The sequence below is a fragment of the Cardiocondyla obscurior genome, linkage group LG04 (assembly GCF_019399895.1).
Source record: "Cardiocondyla obscurior isolate alpha-2009 linkage group LG04, Cobs3.1, whole genome shotgun sequence".
Lineage (NCBI taxonomy): Eukaryota > Metazoa > Arthropoda > Insecta > Hymenoptera > Formicidae > Cardiocondyla > Cardiocondyla obscurior.
Genome location: NC_091867.1, coordinates 1,210,917 through 1,230,677, shown reverse-complemented (window position 1 = coordinate 1,230,677; position 19,761 = coordinate 1,210,917). Strand labels below are relative to the sequence as shown.

Sequence of the window (19,761 nt, the reverse complement as noted above, 5' to 3'; positions counted from 1 at the left end):
TATTACATAAAATTATTATATATAATCAAAAATATAACAACAGAATATAATGTAATATATGAATATATATTGTGTAATAATTATTATCATAAATATTGTAAGAACGAGCAGTCGGCTTTTATAAAAGTACGCGCGTCCAAGGATCGGGACAGATGGCGGCACGGACGGGCCCGATCTTCCACTTAACCTCCAGTGCCCGCTAGGCCGCTAGGTGCGTTTGCGTCGGGCCGTTCCGTGCTCGCTTGAGCATGTCATAAGAGTGTCGAAAGGCAGGACTCGGTGGACGGTGTTGTGGACAACTGTGCTTAGATGGTGCGAGACAATCCGGCGCGAAAATTTGGCGGCGGCACGTCGACCGCGCATTGATAGAGAAGATACATCAACCTAAGCGGGAGCACTACTCGTACGGCAAGTACGCGCAAGCGCCCACGTTCTAATCGCCCCATCGCACACCTTACACCTCCACTTCGCAACTCGCGTGCGTACTCTGCATGTAACCGCCGCCATAGTTAAGATTTTCACCGCTGGATCACAATTCTATAGCGGCGCGGGCAGCCTGTTTCCCGCGTGTCTAGTGCCTCTCGGGCCAAGTCGCGAGGGCTCTCGAGGGGATTGCAGGCCGATCGTGGACAATCGAAGCGCGGTGCGATCGTCGGTGACGAGTGCGTCATAGCCGCGTCGCCGACCCCAAGCGTTACGCTGTGCCGGGAGCGGGAGGCCGTTCCCGCCGATCTCCCGCCGACGGGCATTTCGGCCCGAGCAGCGTCCGGGGTTCATTCTCTCTCTCTTCTTCACGCGAGTTCGCCAACATCGTCGTCGCGGCGGCATCAGGCGGCGTCATGTACCGTTAGCTTCAATTCGTTCCCGTTGCCCGGCGAGATCCGGCGCTCGTCTATACCTACCTACCTACCGACCGAGGCAGACCGAGCCATATTCGATCGCGGTTGGTTGTCGTAAACCCGGAAACGAAGCGTATGCGCGTCTCCGTTCAGCGAGAGCCGTCCAGCGCTAGAGAGAGAGAGAGAGAAAGAGAGAGTGCACGCAAGCGAGCGAGCGAGCGACGAGCGTGAGAGAGACAGGCGGAGAACGAGCAAAGTGTGCGAGCGCGAATTTATCGCGGAGTCACTCTCGAGCTCTCCTCGAGCTTCCGTTAGAGACGCGCGCGCGTCCGTCTCGACGTCTTTACGCATATATGTATGACGTGTGCATCGCAGCGACAGCCGCGGCGATACGTCGGCCGACGTGTTCGCGTTGAAATGAGAAAGTCGTTGCGCTGAGGATTGGGAACGACGACGCACGCGAGCAGCCAGCCAGACGGACAATTCCCGTACTAAGCGGAGGTACGGTGAACGAAGGCAGCGACAGTAACAGCGGTACGTTGGGCCGAGTGTGCACGGAGAGTCATCGCGGCACCGCTCGCCTGTACTTACGAGTAAGTGGAACAAAGCCGTCGGGAAACACGAGCTGCGTTAAGCAAGCCTAGTAACCTCGCGCGATCACGCTCGCTAATCTCTTCTAGTCTTTAGCCGCCGCGCGTAGCGGACTCGTTACGTGGCCGATTCATTTTTGCGAACCAAATCCGCTGGCCATATGTGTACTCTCCTCTTGTCCTCTCCTCTCCTCTCTCTCTTTTTTTCTCTTTGTGCATGTATACGTGTAGAAATGCATGCGTGTGTGAGCATGTGTGTGTATATCTATCTTTATATATCTGTTTGGCCGGATGGTGTACTCGCGACGATGCAAACGCGACGGACATTCCGGGCGACGGTACCGCCCGGCGGATGCCATGTCGCACTTGACTCCCGACGGCGAGAGCGTGCACGAGAAACCGCGAAACGGTGGCCACAGAGAGGCACCCACCCCAAGACACTAAAATCGTCGCGGGGCCCTCGTCGTGGCTCACGGCTTGGCTTGAGCTGGCTTTGGTGGGGTGGTTGGAGGTGCGGACAGTGGTTGAGAGGCTGGTGGGGTTGGAAATTGCGTGGTGGTGGGTGTTCGTCGAGGTCTCGGAGGCCCCTCCGTGGCATCTCGCTGCCTCTAACCCATCGAAGTGGGGGTGTAAACAACAGCCCTGCCCGTGTACCTCCGGTCGTTTTGCCTCTGCTCTCCGTCAGCTGATGCATCTTCCTCGCCGCGTGCCGTGTCACGCCGATCTCTTTCCTATTTCCGTCCTTGGCGACGGGGGGGCCGCCCCGACGCCACGCCGCAGGAAGGAAGGCGACGCGATCAGGGAGAACGCGCGCGAGGGGGGAGCAGGGCTCTCTATCGTCTGTTAGAAGAAGGGATTTCGCGATGCGACCACAGAGCGGCGGGAGAGGAGCCGGGAGAAAGGGAAATGTAAAAAGAGCGCGTCGCAATTCTCACGCGTTCTCTTACGTGAATTTTTCTTTTTTTTTTTTTTTTCAACATGGCGGCTCCCCACGCGACGCGCTTTTTCGTAAACGACGCCGCGACCGCTGGTCATCCGACGAAGGTCTCTTACTCTCTTGGAACGCGTTGCATATCGCGTTCGAAGCTTTTCTCAAGGTTTCCCTCGTCGTGACGTATTCGCGCGCGTCGACAAACCGAGGGCCGATATCGTCGATACGCGTAAGAGCACATCGGAAGCCTCGAAGCGAAGCGAAAAGGATGCGGGATGTCGTTGCGCAACAGTCGTCGATCCGTTTGGCGTGCGGCGCCCCATGATAATATCGCGCGGACGCGCCTAACTCGCTGGCACGGGTCTCGCGGAAAAAACGGCCGCCTCGTACGTATACGTGGCATACGTGGGACTTTTACGAAGCGTTCGAGAGACAGAGACGGAAAAAGCTCGCTGACGCGGTTAATGCAAGTGGAAAGCGGGGTGGCGGGTGGGAAAGGGGAGACGAGCAAGCGCGCGCGCGCACGCTTCCGAGACGCAGAGATAAACTTAGCCTCAGCTAACCTTAGAAGAATCGGAGCGCCATTACGACATGCGCGTCTTGTGAGAAGCGAGAGCGTCGACACGAGCGACAACGGAGCCGTCCGATCAGTCGCGTACGCCATTTCGCGTACAACGAAAAACCCGTTCGCGCGTCGTGCCGACGGCAAGTGAAGCGCGTAACGTCTTCCTCCGCTTCTCCCGCCTCGAAGACTCGAAACTCGCACGTAACCAGGGGGCAACTCTCGCCCTTGGTCCTTCTCGGCGCTGACAGGGGTGGGTGACCGTCGAGCTTCCGCGTCTTAACCTCTCTCCCTCCGTCGCTGGCTCCGGACTCGTGCGCTCTCGAGGGTGGGGACTCCCGTTGCCTCCCGATGTCATTATCATTGTCATCATTGCCCCAATTCGTCTGGCGCGCTACCGCCACCGCCGTCTGGCCACCCAGACCAACGGGCACCTTCGCCCCCTGACGTTTTCGCGTTCCCCTTCCCCGGGGAATGCCGGTGCGCCGAGGTTCGACTCCCTTCTTTCTTGACGTTCCCCTACCCCTTGCCCGTCGGCCTTCTTTCTCATCCCATTCTCGCGATACGCTCCACGTTGGAGTAACGAGAGAAAGAGGAACCGAGTCTCGAGCTCTATTTCGCGGCAGGTTCCCACCTATGGGTACCTCCCCCCCTACCCTCGGATCGCGCTCCTACCCCTTACGGCGCCCGTAGGGGCACCGTCGTCGCTGCTACAGAGTGGGGTGGGATCCTGGGCCACTTTGACGACTATCCTCCCTGCTCCCGGATCCCTTTTAGGTAGGGGACAGGGGTGAAGTGGGGGAGCTGTCACCCCACCCTCGCGTGCACGCGGAACGATATCACCGGCTCCCACAAGTCAGGACCACGTTACTTCACCTTGGCGCCACTCGGATGTCGAATTTTCAACTTCACTTTCGGGGACGAGTACCTTTGACAACAGCCGAGTTGACTTGCTCGAGCTTGAATCGAGCTGCCGGGATGACGCACCCAGGGGGTGGTTGCCTTGAACTCTGGCATTCGACGTCTCTCAAGACCCGCGCGATTATCTCGTCATCTCATTTTCTCGACTCTTTATTTTGCTTAATTAATTTATTAATTAATTTATTTATTTATTGTTGATTGCAGCAGCTCGAATTTTACCCCTTTGCTACTTTATTCATGTATTGAAAAATACACTAAATCGGACGTCTGATTGTAGTAATAAAAAAATGGCTTTTGGTAGATTTTATTGTGAAAATTCTCTAATCTGAATGGAAACGCATCTTCTCAACATTTTCTTCTATCGGAAACGCGACGGGAATATCCTTAAGTAACCTGTTGCGTTAGATAAATTCGTAATTATAGTCAAGTCTCCTGCATAATAAGATGTAGTTCTCTTTTGTTTTATATATTTTACGCATAAACACGCGAAGAAAGAATTGAACGTATATCAAGTAATTCTTTAAAAATTCAAGTCTCAATTTCCATGCCAACCACCTTACAACTCGCAGTCTCTCTTTTTTCGTTCCTCATTTACATTGTCGTCATAGTACTGTTGTAACTGCGGTTATAACAATGGCAATCTTTTTAAAAGTGTCGTCTCCATCTCTTTGACAATATTGCGAATAAATTTTAGAAATAATCTGACTAAAATAACCAACGTGTGAAAAAAACAAAACTAATTTTTTTCTTTCTTTGTTACAGGCGCATAATCGCTTGAAAAGATGAATTTTACACCTTTTCCTGGGTTCACCGGCTCGTTGCCGACCGGCACCGTTCATCAATTCGCCACAGCGAAGTTCGCGCAGAATCTTACCACCGGGGGACAGGTGGTTGGAGTTCTATCTGGTGGCGAAGGTGGAGTTCATTATTTAAGGCCCGTCGATCCGAATGGTTTTGCCGTGGCCCAAAGTGGTAATAATCAGCAGCAGCAGATCATTACTTTGCCCATTACCGTTCCGGGGAAAGATGGCACGCAGCAGCAGCAAACTGTCCAGATCCAAGTGGTCAATCCTAGCGTGTCTCAAAGTGGAAATAGCGGCGATCAGCCAAAGTATCATTTGGCACCGATTTCCCTGAGTCAGTTCCCGCAAGGAGCGGCCACAGTTCTCACCGTTGCCTACAGCCAGCAGGGCGCAGACGGTGTCCAGATTCAAGTACAACCGCAGAACACTGTGGCGACTACGCAAACGTAAGTAAAATCGCGTCGTCAACTAAATCTTTGACTTAAAAAAGAAATACGCGAATTAATTTTATTCTGATTTCGATCGATTTAATCCACCCGATATTAATTTATCTGAATATTTTCGTTTACAGATCTGATCAAACGACACAAAGCACCTCAACCGCTGTAACCACCACGTCTCAACAGACTATACAGCAGACGGTGCAACTTCCGGGAGCACCCGAGGGTCTCACCGTAGTCGCTCAGATTCCTCAAGATTTGATTTTGCGAGAAAGCATAGAAGACTCCAAGGAGGACGTGAAAGAGGGTACCACTCCCGTGGCTCTCATTAAGCGCGGAAGTGTTAAGACGCAAGGTAATCAGAGTGGAGAAGAATTTATCATGCCGACTAGCTGGCAGAGTATCGCTGCTCCAGGATCCACAGTCGCCGATTATCTATCGAGACTTCCCACAAGCACTTTGCCTCTTAGTTTGCAACATTTCCTCAAATTTTCGGCGGAAACTATCAAAAGGGAAGCTACCATCGAGTCAAGTCCCCTTGGGGCGGATGGTCTCGATGCTTCCGGAAGCGCAGCTTCGGGAGAGCAAGCCGTGCAGATTACAGTTGCCGGAGGTGAAACGGCCATCATTCCTGATGTTGTCGAAGAACAGGAGCCTGGAACGAAACCGAAACGAAAGAAGAAGTATAAGAAGAAACCACCCAAGCCGAAGAAACCAAAACCAGGACAAGTAAGCATAGTTACCGCTCTTGACGGCACGACTTTATTTTGCTGTCCTCAATGTAATATGGCGTATCCGGAGAAAGAAAGTTTGGAGCAGCATTTGATTGGACATAAAATAGAAAGGAGATTTATATGCGACATTTGCGGCGCTGGTCTTAAACGGAAGGAACATTTGGAGCGACACAAATTAGGTCATAATCCCGACAGGCCTTTTATTTGTTCCGTTTGCATGAAAGGCTTTAAACGAAAAGAACACTTGAATCTTCATTTTGTTATACACTCTGGACAAAAAACGGAAGTTTGTATTGAATGCGGAAAAGCGTTCTATCGAAAGGACCATCTTAGAAAGCATGCAAGATCTCATCTTACTAAGCGTGCCAAAGAGACAGACCCATTGAATACGGGCGACGCGACACAGAATCAGCAGCAGGCGGATCAACAACAGCAAGTGGAACAAGTGCAACAGCAATCTACGGTGCCTGAGTTGCAGCAAATTCAAATACAAGTGGGACAAGGTTCTCAAGCGCAGATTCACCAGATATCAGTTAGTGAGCAATCCACCGTGGTTTTACCCACGGCGGCTGAAACTGGAGCTATGACTATGCTTCATCAGCAGCAGCAACAGCAGCAGCAGCAGCAACAACAGTCGCAACAACAGCAACAAACTCAGCAGCAGCAAACGCAGCAACAATCGCAGCCACAACAGCAGCAGCAGCATTAGCAGCAGCATACCGCCCCAAATCAACTTGGGCGGTACTTTCGTTTCAATCATCAGCATACTAGGGGCCGCACACGGCACGGCGTGCTCGTTGATTGAATTTTGCAAATTTGATAGGCAAATTCATGTTATCAGACGAAAGTTTCGTTGGCTAGTTGATTACTTCGCAGCCTCCTTCAAAGGCATTTGATGAAACACTTTTCGTTTCTTTAAGATGTACGTCCCTGTTCATCGACACACAAAGCCGGTTCGGGATTTCAAATCCTCGCGCTATCGGCTTCATCACCCTTAATCACGACACAATGAGCTCGCGTATGTGTTTATAATAATTATCTTGTAAAGCGCTGAGCTAAAGTGACAAAGTTTGTGTACACGAGTTTCTTTTTTGCATACACGTTGTAGCGTATGTAAAAAGGAAAAGAACGTTAGTCGCCGCTCGCTTCGAGCAAGCTGTTTTTGTCGCATTCAGTTCCATGACGCAGGTTAGAAATAAATATGAAGTTTATACAAATATATATAAATTCATACACACACTCACACACACGACACACACGCACGCACGCGTGCATACTCTTACATAAATACATACATACGTACATAAAAGCAAAAATATATATATATATTTTTGAAAGCGCGAGCTAGATTTGCCCGAAATGACGAGGCGATCGAGTTTTGGGCTAATATTAATAATAATAATAATATTAATATTAATAATAATGATTCGCTTTTACGACGGTAAAATACGTAACGAAAGAATTAACACGAAAAAAAAAAAATAAAAAAATAAAAAATAAAATAAAAAAAAATGAAAAATAAAAAATACAGCATGGAACAGAATTTGTAAATACACGCGCGACTTTTTATCCCTACAAAAGGGGAACGTAGTATTGATACGTGTCGTATGCGCGAGGTAAACCTTATTTATTTTCTCTCATATAATACAATCGTGAAATAAAGAAATCTGCCGATAAATCGTAAAGTCCAATTTGTATTTTGTAGAAATGTATCGATGGAAAATCATGCTTGACATTTTTTTTATAACTTAAATCATTGCATATGTTTGTCCCTAAGCGAAGACGCTAAGTGTTGATGATGATTGAGCTCGAATAACGATGGAGGAAGAATTAAGTGTGAAAAAAATTTATAATTAAATTTTTTTTTTATTGACTGCGAGCTTGGGGGACAAGAAAAATGAAAATTATTGAGATACTTGCGCGACAACGCACGCTACTCCGAAATCGATATTTCTACAATTTAATTCTATTAAAATTATAGATAGTTCTACGATCTACAGAAAAATATTTTCACTCGCTTCGATATCGGTGTTGGTTGAAAAGAGGCAACTCTCGTCGGTTACAATAAAGTGCGAGGCATTTCAGTCTTCTAATTTCTTTGTTTTTTTTTCTTTTTTTTTTTTTTTACTAGAACATGAAATGATGAAAGGGATATGATAAGAGGACATAAGAAAGCTTAGAAAAAATTCAACCTTGAGTGTTAACCAAATCTATCAATCGTGATTTATCTGACAAAACTTTTTGATAAGGATGTACGTATGCATCAAGAAACCTTTTTATTTGTAAGTAATCACAATTAAAGGCAATGGGTATAATTGTACAAGAAATATTATTTTATTATCATAAAGTACTATATATAGATACATAAATATATATATATATATATATATGTATGATTATATATACATATATCATTATTGTAGTCAGGATAAATAGTATATAAGTCATTTTCATTGTTACTTACATAAATATTGAAGGAGAAAACTGAAATAAAATACATTTAATACAAAAATTATTTTTGCCTTTAGTTCCACGTGTATACTTCAGCCTTTCCATGGATAAAAAAAGAAATAAATTGAAAATCATCAAGCTCATAAAAGATACAACTCATACGTGCGTTATAATTGTAATACCTTCTACTTATATCAAAGCTAAAATAATTTTCCCTTGTGATGTTTTATCTTGGCTATTTAATAAATGTTACAGGAAGGAAAAGTGACAGCAGAAGTAAAAACTGTTCCAGTTTAGATGTAAATGGGAAACAAATATTAAAAAAAAGGGTGTCGTTCGAGTTTAATGTAATTGTAAAATGTAAAAAAAAAAAAAAATTAATGTAAATAAAAAGCTGCTGTTACGCGTGATAAGGGCGAGCCGGTTCAAAGGGGGTGAAGGGGGAGGGTGTGTAATGGGGTATGTCGGCGGGAAGTTTAAGTTAAAATTCCGACGCCCGGCGATTCGGGCATTTTCGCCACGGTGACAGGACGCGGCGCGTCGGGAGTCAGGGGACGGTCTGGGAGAGAAAAAATAGTTAAGAGGCTGGCACAGTAGAGGGCGGATGGGTGGGATGGGGGCACCGGCTTGAGGGACAGGTGTCAACCGTGCAACGAGGGAGCATCTTCGGCGACTTCGCCGGCCGCGCGGGAACGGAAGGCACGATCTGGGCGAGCTCAAGCGAAGGCCGCGAATAGCCGAATGGTAAGCGACGTTTACGAGGCTCGCGTCTCGCGAGCCGCAGGGGGGCCGCGAGTACGGCCATTTTCTCTCGAATTCGGTGCGGCCCCACGCTCCGCGTATCGACTAAGCATCGGATGGGGTGGAGTGGGGTGAGGTGACGTGAAGCTGTGAAGTGGAGTGGAATAGGATGGAATGGATGAGTAGAGTGGAGTAGAGTAGAATAGAGTAGAAGTAGAGTAGAAAGAGAGGGGGCGGGGGAGTGACAATTATGTCCTCGTGCGTGCCTCTCTTGACAAGTCGCTTCCCCTTTGCATGCGTGCGCGCGCGAGCTGATACCCCATCTTCCACGGCTATCTTCTAAGCGGGTGTTCTTTCTTTTTTTTTTTTTTTTTTTCTAGTCGCGTCTCTTTGTCGCGACTCGGCGGACCCATCGCGCGAGCAAGAAGGGGGTCGCGTTTATCGCGGCGCGTCCTTGACCGCAAGTCGCCGGTCGTGAGATCGACACGGTCGGCGGGTGAGCAGGTTTGGGTGCGAAGCAGCCCGCCGCCGCCGCCACCTACTCGTCGGTGTGGTGGCGTGTCCACCGACGCGCTTCCCAGCGCGACTCTTGTCGTCTCTTTCCTTCATTCTCGCTCCGTCTCTTTCCGACGCGCTCCTCCCGCGTAGTCGCGTACGAGAATAGTCTACCCCGCATTCTCGTTTCTATCGCGGCGAGCGCCCTTAAGGAAAGCGTCCGGTACGTCGAGGAATCATGGGGAAAAGGGCATTGTTGTAAGTAAATACAACGCCTAGTGTCACTTGGAGTACCGTCGCCCTCGCCCTCATCGTCGTCGTCGCCGCCGCCGCCGCAATCGTTATTATCACCGCCACCACCGGCGCCGCCGTCTTTACCTGGACCAGATCCGCGAGTTATGCCAGTGAGTCGAGATGCCGTAGCATTGCAGTAGTACGCGATAATGACCGGGTTGATCTGTCGACTGGAACACGGTCGACAACGGCCTCTCGACCCGCCTTCTCGCTCGCGAGAAGAATTTTTCGTGACTGCAAACGTTGATCTCACTCACGTCTTATTTAAGGAAACGTACGTCTCACTTGAGACGAGCGGAAACTCATTCGACTTTTCTTCTTTTTAGGTACACGAATTCCGCCTACGATCTGCAATGAATTTCCCGCCGTTCGGAGGGCACTTCCCCAGCACCATACCGAGTATTCATCAATTCGCGACTGATAGCTCCAGCGGTGCGGGCGCGCGTTACGCCAATCATTTTCCCAACCAGCCTCCGATCGGAGTGCCGGTTGTGGGAAAATACCGTCCCGAAAACAACGGCGTGCAATCCGCGCAGTCCCAAGTGATGATGAACAATAAGACCAGCTATCCCAACAGTAACGTTCACCATTATCCGAATGTGCCATATTCTCAAGCCCAATCGGTTCAACAACGACCAGCCAATTCGCCAGGAATGCAAGAAAAACGATCGTATCATCAGGTAAAATTACTTAATTTTTTTACAACCTTTTTCCTTCGAAAAGTGTTAGTGATCTAACGAGTCTCATTTCAAGACTTACTTTTATTATATTTATACATGTTACAATTATCGAATTAACGCGGATGTTTTTCTGTTTTAGCAATCTACGGAAACAATAAATCAGCAAGATGTCTGCAATCTCCTTCAAGACAAGGACAAGACTAAGGAGAAGAAGGAGGAACAGCAGCGCAATGGGGAAACTACCACGAATGGCGCTCAACAAGATTATACAATGCATCAACATCACCAGCAGCATGCTCATACTCAAACACCAGCCACTATGCCCGCTACGTGGCAATCGCTCGCGACTCCTGGCTCCACCGTAGCCGATTATCTTAGCCATTTACCAGCGAGCACTTTGCCGTTGAGTTTACACCATTTTCTTAAATACTCCGCCGAAAGTATAAAGAAAGAGTCGGAAATGGCTCAAACGACTTCCGTGGCCGTGGCGACCACGACAACGCCCAATATAATGATGTCGCCGAATAATAAAAAGAAAAAAAAGAAGAAGACGCCGAAAGAGAAGAAACCACGCCCGAAGCCTGGCGAAATTCGTTTGACCACGGCGTTGGACGGCTCGACGTTATATTGTTGCCCAGAATGCCACATGGCGTATCCAGAACGGGAATTACTGGAGCAACATCTTCTCGGTCACACGTTAGAAAGAAGATTTGTTTGCGATATATGTGGCGCTGGCTTGAAACGAAAAGATCATCTCACGCGTCATAAACAGAGCCACAATCCCGAACGACCGTACGTTTGCACTGTTTGCTTGAAGGCCTTCAAGAGGAAGGAACAATTAACGCTGCATTTTGTAATACATTCTGGAGAAAAGCGTCACGTGTGCACCGAATGCGGCAAAGGATTTTATCGGAAAGATCATTTACGGAAACATACCAGAAGTCACATCGCGAGGAGAGTGAAGGCTGAATTAAGTCAAAATGCTGGTAAAGTTTGCATTATGCGCTAAGTATTAAACGCTAGCTTAAAAAGTTAGCAATAACCCTTTCCTGTTCGTAATCGTCACTTTTTTCTACCGTATTTTACAGGCACGCAACAAAATCAACAACAAACTAACGTCTCGAGTATGCAAACCACGAGTGTGTCAGCGTCATCTGTTCTTCCTGGTGGACATCCGGGTCCTCTCCTGTCCTGAGCCCCGCCACCAGGGAACTTTCAGGTTCCCCATCCGAATAATATTCTTCATACTCATACGTCACATCATTCGTTACATCATCATCACCTAACAGCGGTAAATGTGGCGCATCAGTCGAGCGTCACCACTCCACTTGCCACATCTGGTCATTATCAGTCGCACGAACTTAGCTTTTTGGGACACGTTAAAGATTTCTGAGACGAGGAGAGAACCTCGGTCAAGAGGTAACACCAAGACGTCAACCGATTGTCATCACTATCGTCGTCATCATCAACGACGGCATCGACAACGACAACGATGATGACGATGATAATGATGATGATGATGAGGAGAAGAAATAGCTCTGAGACTGACCCATGATTTTAATTGAGTGCATTTTATATAAACATATTTGCGCATTATTGTGTGCTTTGGAACTTCCTCTTATTTTGTCTTGTCAATATATAGAGTAACAAAGGGTGGGCGAGGAGTAATGTCATTTTTAAAGTTTTAATTTATTTTTTACTCGAGGATTTATTATTTTTGTCTTGTAATATTCATGTCAGTTTTTATGCCAGTAACGTTCTCACTACAATAATGATATACATTAAGGCATATAGTAACAGTTTGTGCAAATATGCAAGATGTCCAATTATAATAAGTTTCCTTTAAAAAAAATATAAGCAAAACGGTGAGTGATAAAAAGGTATATTTTTTACTTTAAAAATATATAAACTTTTCATAAAAATAATTTTAGTTTAGCTGAAAATTGAGACAAAATATGCTCAAGTTTAAAATTATTTTCGTCGAGATAATTTTTAAACCTTTCTTTTAGATGTAATATTATTTTTTGTATATGAATTAATTTTTCTAGTCATTTTTTAAATTTTCTATAGGAAATATATTCATTTCATTCATATTATAATAGTTTTCAAGAAGTTTTATTCTATTAATGTATACATATAATACTATATAATTGGGCATCCTGTAAAGATAACGTAGCAGCAAATTGGTGAGACGTAATAAAGTAAATAATAAATCTTAGGAAAAAAACGCTCTTTTCGGAATAATAATATATAAAACATGAAAAAACAGTCATAGACATATGCTTTTATAGCACAAACAAAAAGTACATATGTGGGAAGAGTACTAGTTTTCCACGGAAACTCTAGAGTAGGAATTTGACTACAAGTCAAAAATTCTTGCCATATGTCGTGTACGACAAGGAAAAAAAAGATATTTTTGTGAAAAATTGATGTAACTTAGGAGCTAAGCAAATCAATGAGAAAAAAAGAGTGCTTGTGCGTACGTGTGCGTGTTGTGTCTTGTGTGTAAATGAGAAAGAGAAGTAGCACATGGTTTTTATTTCTTTTTTTATTGCAGTGCATTAATATTTATATGGATGTCCATATAATTTTGTGGTAATTGCCAATATTACTTTTTTTTTCAATTGAACAGCATTTTAAAAGAAAAATTGCATGTAATAACTTTCTTGATACGCGTGGTAACAAAGTTATAAATTAATTCATCGATTTGAGGAAACAGTGTTTTCTATTATAAGAACTGTTTTGCTTTTTAGTACACCGAAAAAATATTATTTATATTATAACACTTTTTGGTTGTTTTATAAAAATGTGGCAAAAGCAAAGCAATATTTTGCGACAATTAAAATTATTTTATTAAAAATTTTTATTTTATAAATATTTTATGTATGAAGAGTTGATGGTATTTTATATTTTTATGATAGTTCAAATTTTTTGCTTTTATGCGCATGCATTTGTGTGTGTGCGCGCTCGTGTGCGTGTGTATGTATGTATGATGTATGTATGTACATACGTACATGGATTGCATGTAAGACTTGTATGTATATAATAAGTATATACACGAATCTATACACGTTTGCCCTAATATTTGGAGCAAACTTCTTATTTTCCTTTGTGACTTATTATAGTATTAAGCACTTGTCATAAAAGATTAATTAGCCTTTATAATTTTTATATAACTTTTTACATTGTTTTTATACATTTTTTTCGTTGGTCTTCTTATATTCGTTACATTCGTTGAATACTAATTATATATATGTATGTAAGATTTATTTTTTAAGTATGGCATGCAACATGTGTGTACATATATGTGCGTGTATATGTGTGTAACGATTTACACACAAATGTACCACGTATATCGTGGTTTCTTGAGCAAATTGTGTGTAATTTTTAATTTTTATATTTATCCATATCGCAAATCTCTTCACAGACTGTGATTGTTTCCGGCAAAGGAAACATCTCCTGTATTATCAAACTGCGTTTAAGTTTATACTTTGCCTCATTTTAGAGTTAACATTTGTGCCATTCATTTTAAATTGATCTTTTCAACTTTTTTTCTTGCCATATATTAACAGATATTCGTTTTGTAGTCAAATACTATTATATATAATCATAGGTACTACTGTGCATATGCACGTCTCTCACATACACATACACACACTTTTCTTTTTTTTCGTAAATTGCCATCGTTATTGTTATCATTTCTTATCATCATCATTATCATTATTGTTGTTATTATAATTATAATTATTTATCTTCATACGTTCGTAAGTATTGTGTTGAAGAAACTACAAACGCATGTCTGTATATTGTATAAACATGCACATTGCAAATTGTAAAACGTTAGAAATATGATGAAAAATACGAGAAATCTTGCTAATTAAATTTATTATTATAATAATAAATATTTCAAATTGTATCTGGTGATTAATTTTCTCGAGAACTTCATTTAAAAAAATACTTGATATTTTGTAATCGCGAAATACATTTAAAAAAAAAAACATACTATCTCATCTAATCTAATTGCATTCATTATTATTTCTATATTTTATATATTATATTAAATAGAGTGTACAATTACGCATATGTACTCTTTTTGTGTTTGTAATAGCGAGAACACAGTCTTCTTACTTAAATATGTGTTCGATCTTTTTCGTCATATTTCTAATATGAAACGTTTTGAATAACACAGGAAATTCAGGTTTCGTCAGACCTCAAATATGATGATATATTAAAATTATTTCATACACAGATATATATATATATATATATATATATACGATACAAATATATATACATGTGTATACTAAAATCCGTACATAAGAGATCAATTTATATTAAAATATTTCATTGCCAGATATTTGTAACTATCGAGGCAGAGCGTTAGTCTTAGATTATAGCGAGTAAGAGTTTATATACAAAATGAACTATTTGCGCGCGGTCTGCAGAATAGCAGAGAAAGAAAAGCTAAAATCTCGTGTATGAGATGTGTCAAATGTCGCACATTTTCTTGATACAATTGTTAAGGCACGGTTTGGGATTTGCACAAAAATATTTCTTATAGCGCAAAGATATTTCTGACAATTTTAGAAGTAAAACAGTGACTGAAAACAAAAAAGTTTTCTTTTTTTTTTTAAGAAAGACTGAATTTTCTTAATTTTGAACAATGTGAAGATTTTAATAATCTTAATAATCTTCTGATTTAGAGACTGTTTAATACATTAATGATGTATAAAGAAAAGGTGTGGCCGAATTGGCTTTTGGTTGAAATTGCAGTGTATAATTTTGGTATCTTTGAAAAGAAGAGGCGAGATTTGTTATACGTCTCATATGCGAAAAGACACTAAAATGTATAAGGAACCGATACGTAGAACGATACAAGTCTTTTGAGGAAAGTAACCTGTTTTTTACAGGTGATAGGCGGAATATACAAATAATGATGAAAGGTAATGAGAAATAGCTTTATGGTTTATAAACGATAGAGAAAGAAAGAGAAAGAGAGAGAGAGAAAGGAACGGGGGAGAAAGGAGAGCGGATGAAAGGAAGAAACAAATATTTCCAAAGTTCGACACACGTCTTCGACATACTGTTTAAACAAATGAGTGGCTCAATGGTCTATTTTGAAGGGTAGTTAAAAGAATCCAATCCCATTCTCGACGGGACGAGTAGTTGATTCTTACGATTTGTAGAATCCATCATTTCGTCGAGTCACATAGATGTAGTGATGTTCCTGTTGAAAAGAAAGAAAGGCTAATAGTTTATGCGTTTCTAAAAGAAAAAAGAAACTAAAAAAAAAAAAAAGAAAAATACTTTTCCGGTGCCTTTATATTGCGCTGGATTTTCCGCACCCGTATAGTTTTCCATAGTAAGATTTAAGATCGAAAAAGCGGCGGCATTGTGCCTCTCCCTTCTCGAAACTACACTCGTCCGCCTCCACGATGTTGGTTCGAGCGAGCGTCTTGGTTTTTATCTCATATTTTTTTTTTTCTTTTTTTTTTGCGACTAAAATGAATCAGTTAACATTAAAGTCGAATCGACTTGAGCTCTGGATTACTAACGTTGTTGTATATTTAATTTACACCTCAAAGGACGTCTTAGCTTTCTCATAAAATCAAAAGCTGATTCAGAGGAGAAAAGAAACGCAAAAGTAATAAAATAATTTATACTGTACTATATGAAATGCATTTGTTGCATTCGGCGAGTAAAGATGCCATTTATTTAGTTAGTTGCCTTTTTTTACGCTTCTTTTCCAAATCGAATGTTTATAAGTTTTAGAAATTGTAAGGAAAAAGAAAAAAAAAAAAAAGAAAAAAAAAGGTAGAAAGTTATCGAATAGAAATGCCACTTTTAAGGTAGTATCGTCACGCTCGTTCGGTTTGGAATTTAAAATACCGCGTAGACTTGATTCTTATCTTCATTAAAAGCGATCAATTAAGGTGTGAATTTTATAAAATACGGATAATGAGGTAACGACGATGATAATGATAATGATGATAATAATAATAATAAAACGTAGTAATAACAATAATCATAACAATAAAATTAATAAAAAAACAATAATAATATTAGTAATAATAACGGTAATGAGATAATAGTAAGATTAGCAGCAACATAGAGAAAACAAGATGATTCTTTTGCAACGCGCTTACTAGTTTTATGCGAAACTACAAAAAGAAAAAGAAAAGAAAAAAAAAAGAGAGAGAGAGAAAACTGAACACGACAGCAATTCGATACCGATTCTTATTTGAAGTAAATTGTTTTCTGCCTTTTGTAGAATTCGTTTTTACGTCTTTACCATAATTTGTCATCCTACGACGCACCAAAGTCTCTTTTATAATTATTGTACATTCCAATTTGACATTATTAATGTTATTTTTTTTTTTTTTTGTAAATGTATGTACATATACAACATATACATATGTTATACGCGCAAAGATATGACATATTTTGATATATTGCTGTCATTTAATTTGCTTTTTTTTTTACTTTTTTTTTTCTTTAGCTGTTTGCAACAAGCAGCCAACACATCGTTAAACGATAGAATCGCGTGAACACGGCTATTAAAAATTCGAACGGGTCGTTTTACGACAATGGACTTGATTACTTAACGAGAACAATAGAAACAAAAATCTAAAAGAAACGTGACACCATTTCGATCTATTCGAACTTCTCAGGAGAAAGAAAAGAAAAAAGAAAAAAAAAAATGCGAGCCATATTTTTCTATCGTGCAATGTCAAAAAGCTTTTAATTATTTGTATTAAGGTAAAGCAAGTGAAAATAAAAAATAAAAAGTGAATTTTATTCGCTGCTCGGAAGACGCGAGTATCGCGAGTGCGAGTGCAAGTTCACCAATTGGTTTATGTGAAATGAAAGTTGAAAGAAAGAACTACGTTTCGCTCTCGGTTTTTCATTACCAAATCATTGTATTTTCTACTTGCCGAAGAACTTTCCGCGTCGTTTTATCTCGCAAAAAAAAAAAAAAATGCGAAAGCCCGCGTAAAACGCGAATACCGCGAGCAAGGGCAGCTCGTTCAACAAAGATTTTTTTTTTTTGCGCAAAGGTCCAGGCGCGCGCCGTGGTCGTCGAACATGCAAATATATTTAACGGAGGATCTCCGGAGGGCTATAGTTTCATAGACCCTTTACTTTTCCGACTGTCTAATCTGAAACCGATATATGTTTCGTCGCTGCGAATGTGTACTACGCGAGCGTATGCGTGATGCTTTCAATGGATATGTTAAACAGGCGATCGACGAAAAGAGACATACAAATTCCTCGACATAGTACAAACGCTCAGAAAAGCTCCGGTTTCTTTTAGGTAGATTAGATTAAATGCGTGACGCGTGACAAGGTGTACGAGTCGTATGAGTGAAATAACCGGCTGACCTCGAAGTACGAATTCCCTTTTGTTTCCGATATATATATTATATATTATATATATAATATAACTTTAGCGTATGATCTTTACCAACGTATATCTTACGTCTCATGTAGAATACCGAGTGCGAACGAGTCTTCGCGGATGCGACACTGACACTCAGAGATGTCTGTTTGATTCAGTTTGTGTATTTTCAAAGCAAATTCTAAAAATATAATCTTCATAAATTTCTTCGTCTTGCTTGTCACCTACGCGAGCCTCCCTGTATTTTATTTTAACGTACGTACAAACGTCTTGCAAATGTAATGCCGAAAGATGCTGAAAGTTCTCCCGAGGTGTATAAATATAATCGCGAAATAACTTCGAGGACTTCCGGCGAATTGAATCAAGCAATGATCTTAACGGCTTTATCTTAGAAAAAAAAAAAAAAAAAAAATTAAAAAATATGAACGATTTATATATAATTATATTTGATATAAATCGTATAAAAATGTATATAATTATATATAATCGCGTGCACGGAGAAAATTTTGTATTAAGAACCACTATATAATATAATGTCACAGTCGTTGTGGATCATCAAGAAATTATACAACCAGAGAAAGACATAGTTAAGTAATATTTCAAGCCACAAATACAGTTGATTTAATTATAAAATTATAATTTATGGCCAAAAGTGGCTATATTCTTTCAACATAAGATTAAATTACTGTGCCGATGTTTAATTTATCTGTGCCAGTCCACTGTTTGGCACAGTATTAGAATTTGCAATTCCAAGACGGTCCACAACTAATGTGATACCAAAGTAATTCTCGGTATAAAATTTTCTTCAGGCATACGTATAAATTCATTTAATTTGCATTCTATATTTTGATTGTCTCCAGGCTGCCATTTTCCAGACTGAACACTTGCACCGCAGTCTTCCAGGGTACAAAAAGTCATACCGATAACAGTTTGCGAAATCAAAAGTTTATACATGACTAGCAGCACGGTAAGAGCAGTGGCAAGAAACAAGGGATATGACAAATGTACTAAATAAAAGGGGAGATGTAGCTAGGCGATTCTTCCGATATAACGCCAATGTCTTATTTTTATAGAGCGCTTAAAGTGTCTGACGATTTTGAGGGTGCGAGCTGAGAAAAACTGAATGGCGTAAGAGATGATATAACGTCTAGTAAAGAAAAAAGAAATAAAAATAAAATTAATAAAAGAGAAATTAGAAATACCTATAATATGTATAGTTAGAAGCGGATAGATCTCGCAAGACTGCAAGTTCAACATTTGTACGCATTTTGCAGATTCTTTAAAATCTATGTATGTGGGTGCGTGTGTGTGTATAATATTCTTACATATTACGTTTTGTGCACACGCACATACACAGACACAAATGAACTATCTTTCTCTCTCTCTCTTTCTCTCTTTTCTACTTTACGTCGCTTTCCAGTTTCTTCTTTCTGTTATCGTGTGCGAGAGTGACGATAAAACTGTCGACCAGCTCGAGTATGCGTTTCCGCACTTCCCCGACGACTGTGTACTATATAAAACTGAGGTAGATATTTTTATATAATAATCATTTATTAATTTAATTCATAATTATTGCGTTAATGACAAAATGCTAGCCCTTCCCCCCTCTAGAATTTTAGATCCCGCTCTCTTACTTCGCGCATACACCTGCGTCTGCGTGCGTATATAAATGTACAAGAACGCAATTTAACGATATGATAAAGAAATGCTAATAAAATATATTACAGATTTTTAGAAAGATACAATGTAATGTGGAGCCTTACAACGAACGTGTATCATTAACGTTAAAAACGAAAGAATCGACACCACTCATCTTTTTCCTTCGCAGCTAAATAATAATTTTTATATTTCAACGTACTTAAAAAAAATTAATGAAGTTTC

At 41.5% G+C, this 19,761-nt stretch overlaps 2 protein-coding genes across 6 annotated transcripts; both read left to right on the top strand.

The window, feature by feature from the left end:
* The first annotated feature begins 229 nt into the window (after positions 1-229).
* On the top strand, positions 230-8,335 carry LOC139101688 (uncharacterized). Of its 3 annotated transcripts, none has more exons than XM_070655040.1 (3): positions 230-408; positions 4,606-5,092; positions 5,218-8,335. In XM_070655040.1, the coding sequence occupies exons 2-3, from the start codon at positions 4,626-4,628 to the stop codon at positions 6,527-6,529; spliced, it is 1,779 nt and encodes a 592-aa protein (XP_070511141.1). In that variant the 5' UTR covers positions 230-408; positions 4,606-4,625; the 3' UTR covers positions 6,530-8,335. The 3 variants fall into 3 exon arrangements, with proteins under 3 accessions (XP_070511141.1, XP_070511142.1, XP_070511139.1); XM_070655041.1 differs by having other exon boundaries at positions 230-412; XM_070655038.1 differs by lacking the exon at positions 230-408 and adding an exon at positions 466-1,432.
* A 526-nt stretch (positions 8,336-8,861) lies between these two features.
* LOC139101694 (uncharacterized) lies at positions 8,862-19,449 on the top strand. 3 transcript variants are annotated; one of them, XM_070655055.1, is made up of 4 exons: positions 8,862-9,015; positions 10,128-10,481; positions 10,621-11,467; positions 11,570-19,449. In XM_070655055.1, the coding sequence occupies exons 1-4, from the start codon at positions 9,013-9,015 to the stop codon at positions 11,674-11,676; spliced, it is 1,311 nt and encodes a 436-aa protein (XP_070511156.1). In that variant the 5' UTR covers positions 8,862-9,012; the 3' UTR covers positions 11,677-19,449. The 3 variants fall into 3 exon arrangements, with proteins under 3 accessions (XP_070511156.1, XP_070511155.1, XP_070511154.1); XM_070655054.1 differs by lacking the exon at positions 8,862-9,015 and adding an exon at positions 9,110-9,911; XM_070655053.1 differs by lacking the exon at positions 8,862-9,015 and adding an exon at positions 9,131-9,199.
* Positions 19,450-19,761: the final 312 nt, after the last annotated feature.